The sequence below is a fragment of the Panthera leo genome, chromosome E2 (genome assembly GCF_018350215.1).
Source record: "Panthera leo isolate Ple1 chromosome E2, P.leo_Ple1_pat1.1, whole genome shotgun sequence".
Taxonomy (NCBI): Eukaryota; Metazoa; Chordata; class Mammalia; order Carnivora; family Felidae; genus Panthera; species Panthera leo.
The window spans coordinates 5,376,648-5,385,463 of record NC_056693.1 but is presented as its reverse complement, the minus strand read 5'-3'; the positions used below and the strand labels follow the sequence as shown (position 1 = coordinate 5,385,463).

General features: G+C 39.6%; 1 protein-coding gene across 1 annotated transcript; it reads right to left on the bottom strand.

The window, feature by feature from the left end:
* Window positions 1-2,258: 2,258 nt before the first annotated feature.
* On the bottom strand, window positions 2,259-3,247 carry LOC122208830 (putative protein ZNF720). Its single transcript, XM_042920284.1, has 3 exons — window positions 3,236-3,247; window positions 2,919-3,045; window positions 2,259-2,421 (listed from the first exon to the last, which is right to left on the bottom strand). The coding sequence occupies exons 1-3, from the start codon at window positions 3,245-3,247 to the stop codon at window positions 2,315-2,317; spliced, it is 246 nt and encodes an 81-aa protein (XP_042776218.1). The 3' UTR covers window positions 2,259-2,314.
* Between the last annotated feature and the right edge of the window lie 5,569 nt (window positions 3,248-8,816).

The window sequence follows — 8,816 nt, the reverse complement described above, 5'->3', positions numbered from 1 at the left end:
GCCTATGTAGATGAAAACAAAAATGAGGAAAAATAGAATCGGATATCTAGAGATAACTAGGAATTAAAGCAAGTAGTTGTTATTTTTCTAAATCCACAGAGTCAGTTGTGTAACTCAGGACAGGTGTCTTCTCTCCACATGCAGAATTCATTATGCTACTTCTTTACTTTGCATATTTTCTTATCTCTTCCCTGGGACTATAATATCACTCCTATTGCAATATGTTTATCCTACTTACAGGGTATCTATTACACACCCAGCACTGTCATATATGCATGTTTACTTCATGTAAATATCAAAACAACACTTCCACATATGACATGGGGCATATACCTTTATTTGGGTTCATGGTGGAGTGTTTTAGTGTCTTTGGGCTAAGTCCAAATTGGGCCATTCGCTAAGGCAGTTTTAGGTAAACTCTGTGGGAGTCTTCTCTAGAAGACATACAAGAGTAAAGCCATGAGGGATAGGAGAGATGATTCCTCACAAGGGTGGATTGGAGATGTCATATCAGAAGTTACATTAACTTGTGACTCTTCAGGGTGTTGTTTAGGGATCATAGTAGTGAGACGGGTTGATCCAGTTCAAGGCCCCTACAAAACTACTGGCTACACAAAGTAGAAGCCAGGTAGCATTATCATGGAGTACTTGAGGTAAACGTTCAACAATACCCCTAGAAAATCTGTAATATATACATCTAATATCTCAGCAATACCAACGAGGTAAAAATAAAACAATAGATAAAGTAGGGTAAAAATAATCACACATTATTTGAAGCTTAAGGCCACTGAGAAAATGGATTACAGGATATATTATTGGATTGCCAAAGACTTGATAGGTACCATCAGTTACCTACAATCTTTAATAAAATGAGGTATATTTACACTGGTAGTGGGATAACACTTCATGCATTACACATTGAAGTTCACACATTAAAAAAACATTGCTTTTGGGGCGCCTGGGTGGCTCAGTCAGCTGGGTGGCTGACTTGGGCTCAGGTCATGATCTCACGGCTCATGAGTTCAAGCCCTGCGTCGGGCTCTGTGCTGACAGCTCAGAGCCTGGAGCCTGCTTTGGATTCTGTGTCTCCCTCTCTCTCTGCCCCTCCCCTGATCGCACTGTATGTGTGTGTGTCTCTCTTTGCTCCTCCCCTGCTCACGCTCTGTCTCTCAAAAATAAATAAACATTAAAAAAATTTTTAAAACATTGCTTTATTAGTTAAAGCATATTAAATTCACACATAGACTAAGTTATGCATTTCAAATCCACTCTGTAATCCTTGTTAAAGATACAGAATACAAGCATTCAAGAAGCTGTTTCTGAGGCTGATATCAAGCTGGGAGTAGTGATTTCCTTGACAGGCTTGAGGTAATTCATATTTTTTAAAATAATAAAAATAAAGCAAAAATTGAGACTTTACTATAGGCAGCAAGTTCTGAGTTCTAAAAGTTCTAGGTCCCCTTTGGCATGAGCTTTTGAAATGAAGTAATAGATTAGATTTTCTCATTTTAGAGAGGTACTTTGTTATCAGATTAAACTACTCTTAATTTTGTTTGATTAAGATCAAATTCTCTGTAGGGGCACCTGGGTGGCTCAGTCAGTTAAGTGTCTGACTTTGGCTCAAGTCATGATCTTACAGTTCATGAGTTCAAGCCCCACGTTGGGCTCTGTGCTGACAAGTTGGGGTCTGGAGCCTGCTTCAGATTCTGTGTCTCCCTCTCTCTGCCCCTTCCCTGCTCATGCTCTCTCTCTCTCTCTCTTTAGTTCTCCAAAATAAATAAATATTTTTAAAAATTAAGAAAAAAAAAACAAGATTAAAGCCCGTGTAACATTGGAAAGCATAAACCAGAAAACATGTGATATCTGTCTCCAGTGTTCTCAGGATTTCTGCACCAAAACCCAATATGCACACCATTACACTGACATCTGTCTCATATGAGGCAAAAATAGAACTTAGAAAGGGCTTAGCATACAGTTCCTCAAAAATACAGAGATTTCCTCCAGGGGCCTCAAAACAATGGAGAAGATCTCAGATTATGGAGACTTTTGCACCCCAAGGGGAATCCTTTGGCTCTCACACAGATGTGAAGAGCCATCATTGGAGGTGAAGGAGAATCCTTAGGGAACATAAGAGCATGGTAATATTGGTTAGAAGATGTCCCTATGTGAGGGGGAGGAAAACAAACAAACAAACAAACAGACAAACAAATTAGGTTTCTCAAACTATTTCCTTTCAAGGAGAGCTGCCTGAACCACATTTTAAGGTTTAACTTCCTCCTTCACATTTGGACCTCACCTCTGTCATCTGCTTCATTCATTCCCATCTATCTGGGTGTGTGGCTACTGTCTCCTTTCCCTTCACATTCCAAGACTCCTTTTGCTCCAAAAAGATGACCAGGTCTGGCTTAGACAAAACAAGACCTGTTTTAGAAAAAAAGAATAGAAAATCGCTGGGAATTCTAACCTTTGATCGACTATTGTGCTCAGTAGAGAAGAGAGGACATTTTGGAATTCAGGAAAATGATTTCCCAAATGCTGTAGCCCAACAGATCCTTTAAGAACACACAGGAGGGATTTCCCAAGTTCATATCTTGAACTGAACTTCCAGGTACTAGATATAATAATAAGGATTGGAAATTGAAGTTTAAGCTGTGGGCAGTACTATTTTATGTCACTCAATATTTAGAATGGCCACTAATCTACAGAAATGATGATGTTATCCTAAGGAAGGGAAATCTAAAACTGAAAAGGAAACATCAGGAAAATTTTTCTCTATATCTACAAACCCCTACTTCTTTCCCTTACTACAGGGAACTGAATCCCAGCCATGCAAAGAGGAATTTTCCAAGAGACAGTCTTCAAAGGAAGGAACAAACCCCTGAGTGTGGTTTGGGAAGTCTGGAAGGAGTTATCCTCACCCATGAAGAGGAGGTGTCCATAGGTCTCTAACATCACATCCCTGTACAGTGCCCACTGACTGTGGTTCAGGAATCCCCACTCTTCCTGAGAGAATTCTATGGCCACATCCCTGAAGGTCAACAGTCCCTGCAATAAATACCACAGTTACCAAGTGGACACAGACAGAGGTCATAATGGTACCTGAGATGAAAAAGGGAGTTAATGTCACCAGCTAGACCCCAGCACCTGATCTTTACTGCTTACCTGCTTGTACCCACCGAAATTAGTCCTACATTTTACTTAACCTCTTCTTTCCATCTTATCTTTTACTTCAGGCAAAAGACCCCATGGGCACACTGACCTCTGGTGGAAACAGAAACTATGCAGCAAAAGATAATGACTATCCTGAGGAAGAGCTTGGGCAGGCCCAATTTGAGCTTAACCCCTGCCTCACACCTATGCAGATGGACCAAACAGTAACCCAAGGAGTGACAGGCAATTACACATACCTCATTACAATACTAAAATCTCCACCCAAGGAGGAAGGCAAACCTCATTTAAATAAGAGACAAAGTAGGTATAGAACTATTGTCTTAAGGTGAATGTGTGGCCTTATACCCAGCTCTACAAAAGATGGCAAGACCCCTCTTTCTAAATATCCACTCTAACCCTAAAAAAAAAGGAGCCCATTCCCTTTTTCTCTCTGTGTCTCTGCTTTGGAAGTTATTCCCTGTCATCTCCTTACTGGCTGCAAATCAAGTTTCCTTTCTGTGACAACCCCACCTGGTGTAGTTTTTAGTTATGACTCTATTATATTTCTGGGTTTTAAGACCCTCAAGTATGTTATTTATGTGATTCTTGTTTTTTGTCTGAAAATGTAAAGAAGTAAATAGGAGGATATTTCTATGACCTGAGTGTGGAGTAAAATAAAAACCCACAGAATGGAGTTCTGATTTAGAACGTCCACTCCTAGAAGTCAGTATCTCTACTACACCAAGGTGAAAGCCTTCATTGTCCAATAGAAACTGATGTGATGTGGGCTGGGAGCGAAGGGTCAGAAAGTATTCTTGAAACATTTTTGGTGCAAAGAGATGTATTTATTAAAGCATGGGTAGGATGTGTGGTAAGAAAGACCAGCACTCTTTTAGTGAAAAGCCATTGCTTATATAGTTTTAAGTTGAGAGGGAGAGATAAAGGAAGTTTCTGAAGCAATTTTCACATGTTAAAGAAGACACAGGATCCTGGAGTTCTGACTATTATCAACCTAAAGTTGCTTTTTACCTGTAGCAAATACTAACACTAAGGCAGTTGTGAATTCCTTGAGGAATGTCATACTCTCCCTGTCCCAAATATTTATTAATGGGCTGCAAGTTGAAGGAAATTTCATTTTATCAACATTTCTTTTGTCTTTGGTCTCCTCATGTGAAACTACAAGCAAGAGAAATTGAGAGGAAAGAAGTTTCCAGTGTAAATGTCATGGTTTGTGCACATCATTAGTAATTCCATCTAGGAATGAGATCCTAAGATCCTGAGATCCTAAGATCCTAAATCCTTAGGAATGGTAAGAGGGATAATATGAACTTTATAGTGGAGGAATCTGGCAGAGAGCAACAAGCCAAATAAAAGAAGGTAACATCAGCTTTAAGGAAACAAATTAATATCAGTGCCTAAGACACACCAAAGGCACATTACCACTGGTGTGTTCTTGTGGTCACCAAAGATTAAGTCAGAACATACACGAAATTTTGAGAATACAATGGATTAAAACAACCTTCAACCACATATAATTTCCATGTCCTGCAATATCTAGTATATTTTATTCATTTATTTTTGTTCATTTACTTATTTTGAGAGAAAGTGTCAAGTTGGGGTCATGGGGAGAGGGAGAGAGACAGAGAATCCCAAGGAAGCTCTGCACTATCAGCTCAGACCCCGCTGTGCGGCTCAAACACATGGACTGTGACATCATGACCTAAGCCAATGTTGGTCGCTTAACTGAGCCACATAGTCACCCCTCTAGTATATTTTAAATAGAGTATATATTTCACATTCTAAAGAGCAAGCTACCCATTATTATTAGAGTAATAATAGTAGTGAACTTTCCAAGTTATTCTGGGCCTCATATCCACTGTGTTTATTTGGATTTCTTTTTTTTTTTAATTTTTTTCATTGAATGAGAGAGGGGGTGGAGGGGCAGAGAGAGAATTCCAAGCAGGCTCCACACCACAGCATGGAACCAGTTACAGGGCTCGAACCTGAAAAACCGGGAGATCCCAGGTCATGATTTGAGTCAAAACTTAACCAACAGAGTCACCCAGGAACCCCTATTTATGCATTTTCTTAATACTGTCTTACACAGAGCTGATAAAGCATCCAGATGGGACCGAATATGAACTGTTTTCCTTGACTGGAATCCCAGGACCAGATCTCATCAGCAGTAAGAATCTTGGACTCATTGACTTCCCCTGCAGATCTGTCACAAAGGGAATATTTACAATACATGCAAGACTTTAATTCAAAGTGACAATTGTTGATGCCCTATTGGCAGCCAGGATGGGGAGAAGAGAGAGAAGATTCTGGGTCGTAGGGGAGGAGTGTTCTAAAGACTTAACCTTGCGTATCATTTTTGTGAAGGTTTTCAAAATTAGGTGAAAACATGAGATAGAAACATCAGAAGTAGAGAAATCAACACTTTCAACTTCTAAATGCACAGAATTTCAGGAGAAAAAGAAGACAAGGACTCTCACCTGGGACACCAGGCTTACCTGAGAACTGGCCATCTCTTCTTTCACCTCATGCTCTAGACTTCTTTCTGAGGATATTTGTGGAGAAATCACAGCTGCATCAGGAGAATATGGTCTCAAAGCCTACACAGCCTCTCCACTAGTATACTGCTTGTCCATAGGCAGGACTTTTAAATGCAGAAAAGGCCCAACTTTCCAGTCCCTTGTGTCTTGAGCTTTTCAGCAACTATGAGCTCTTACTTGGGGACCAATCTCCTGACTTTTCCTTCTCTGCCTTCAGGGGGCCTCCCCTCCCACAGACACCCACAAATTTTGCTACAGAATAGGAGGAATGTGCTACATGGACCTGACCCTCCCAGACTCCTGTAGAGGAGAACTAGTTGCCTCTCCTTGAGCCAAAGCCTGCACTCAACTCTCTTAAATTAATGGAAAGCCTTCCTGCTTAATCCTGGCCTCACTTAGAATCACCTGGAGAACTTAATCGAGACAGCACTGTTGTTTCCACCCTCACCAATTGATGGACTCTGAGGGGGAGGGCAGCAGCAATGATGGTTTTTGAAACTCCACACGTGAACCTATAGGGAAGCATTTGGGCAAGTGACCAAGCAAACCACATGAACCAAAGCTATGGTTGTTGTCCAGATTAAAATCCATGCTTTCTCCACTGATCAGAGTTTCTCAACATTTGTACATTTTCCCTCTTTCTGCTACAAAGGGGGAGACACCTTTACAAATGGAGTTTTCCCTTATATATGCAAATATGTCTTTCATAAGAAACTTATACTGGGTTTAAGAGCTTTTCTTTTATCCATTTCTTTAAAATAACAGCCTACAATCATCCTTAGGCCAAAGATATGTTTTGGGTGACAAAATGCTTCCCTTCAGTAGGGAAATGCTTATTTCCATAAGTAACTGACACACAGTTTTCCAAAGTGAATCTACTTTTTACGCTCCCATAAGCAATATATGAGAATTGTAATTTCTCAACATTTTCAACTGAGAATTGGTGTTATACTTCTTCTTTATGTTAGCCACTCTAGAAACTATTGAGTGGTTTCTCACTATAAATATGAAGTGGTCTTACTCCAGTTGTGCTGGTGACTCAAACTGAAACCACTTAAAAACATTAAGTTGAGCAGAAATCAAAATGACTGCATTAAAACATTAGTGAGCTACGTATTAAACTAAGTATCAAAAAAAATTAAAAAAAATAAACTAAGTATCATTTTTCATTTCTTCCTCAAATCTCCCCTCCTCCCTCTTTAGCTTTTCTTCAAGATGCTGGTAGCACCCTGAAAACACTGACAGAGCAGAGCCTGCTTGGGATTCTCTGTCTCCCTGTCTCTCTACCCCTCCCCTGCTGCCTCTCTCTCTCTGTCTCCCACTCGAAAAGAAATAAACACTTTTTTTTAAAAAAAAGCAGTATACAGAAGTAGAGAATAATAGTGCATATGTTTCAAATGAAGAAATCTTCCCAGATATCTGTAGAAGATATCTTTTTTATAAGGTCATATGATTGTATATGACATTTCTTAATAATTATTTGAGGCCTGAAATTATTGAAATTATTATTCATAGGTCATTATACTAGAAAAGAACACTTCTTGAATGCTTGTAATCTGTATTTTGAACAAGGATCACATAATGGATTTAAAATGCAGCACTTAGTTTATTTGTGATCTTCGTGTATTTTAATGATTAGAACATAATGGTTTTGAATGTGTTAACACTGATATGTAACGAATGGTGTATTATCCCGCAACGTATATTATCTTACCTTACCTTATTTCAGAATGTAGATCACAGATAGTATCTACCACCTATTTGGTAACAGAGTGGCATAATAGAAGTAGTAATATGTTTTCTCAGTAGCCTCAGACTTTAAATAATGTGTGGTTCTATTTCCCACAGTTTATTTATTGCCATGTTTTCTCCTCCTTGTAGCTCCTGGGACAACAAGATGGTTATGTTACAAACTATGTAGGTGTACTGTAGACAGTTTAGCTAAAATACTCCATGATGGTGTTACTTGGCAACCATTTTGTGTAGTCAGTTGGTTTGCATTGGACTTGACCTGATACAAGACCTTTTCAAATAAATAAGGTAAACAAACAATTACAAAGACAAAATAAGGTCTTCTGAGGCCTCTTTGTCCACTCCCCAATCTTCTTTCTCAATAGACACTAGGAAGTCACCTTGTGCTCAGGCCCCAAATCCAGTGCCATCTTTCTGTTTTCTCCCTTCCTAATCTCCACTCTCATTCTATCCCTTTGCTGTACCTTCCTTTTCCTGTGAAGCACCTTCTGCTTCCTCCTCTCCTGATCATATTAACACAGGCCCCTTTAATATTAGTCTTCTGAAGATATGAGGGGACCCAAAATTTCTTATCCTCCCTGGAGTAAGGCTGAACTTTGAGCCATAAAGATTTCTTTAAAGTGAATGAGGAACCCACAGGTTTGCTGACGACTTTAACATAGTTATTCAGCATCACCTGGCTGGTTTCTCAGATTTATATCAATTAGCCCACATGCTTATTGGTGAGGACCGGGCCAAACATTGGATAAAACTAGCCCAGTGGGAACATCATGAACAGGATCTAAAGAAACAGACCCCTACCTTTTGGCATGATGCTAGGAAAGTCTCTGGAAAACCCCACTGATCAATTATAATGGCTTTTCCCAATTCTGTCCCAATCAGAACAAAATTCAGCCTGTACACAGAAGCCTGAAGAATCTCTTCATAATGATTACAATCAACTCCAACTTCTCTTTAAAAAAAAAAAGTTCTGGTCCTTAGATGTTGAATCCACCCATGTAGCATTTAACTGTGTTCGTTAATGGACTGATCCAGAATCTTTCCCTTTTCGTGAAAATGACCAGGATGGAATGGGACGCTATCTCCACTCCTGATTTAATTAACCTGGCAAACCAGATTGCTCACACCCTGGAGAAATCACCTAGAGAAAAGATGGCTAAAATTTTTCAGTATTCAAATCCAACAAATGAATGCCCCTAACCAAAACTGGAAGCCTTGGCTCTGCAATTGCTGTAAGGAACCAGACACTGGGGGAAAAAGAGGGCTACAAATTTAAGAGCCTCAGACACCTTCAGCTCTTTAGCCAACCTTTTTAATGTCTTCCTAGTTCCCAATGGCAGGGCTCCAAGGAACAATAGG

Bases quoted from the DNA above. Each gene is read 5' to 3' on its own strand.
- LOC122208830 (XM_042920284.1), bottom strand. The intron at 2,422-2,918 runs GTGAGGATAACT...TTTCTAAAACAG, and splicing joins TGGACACCTCCTCTTCATGG to GTCTTGTTTTGTCTAAGCCA.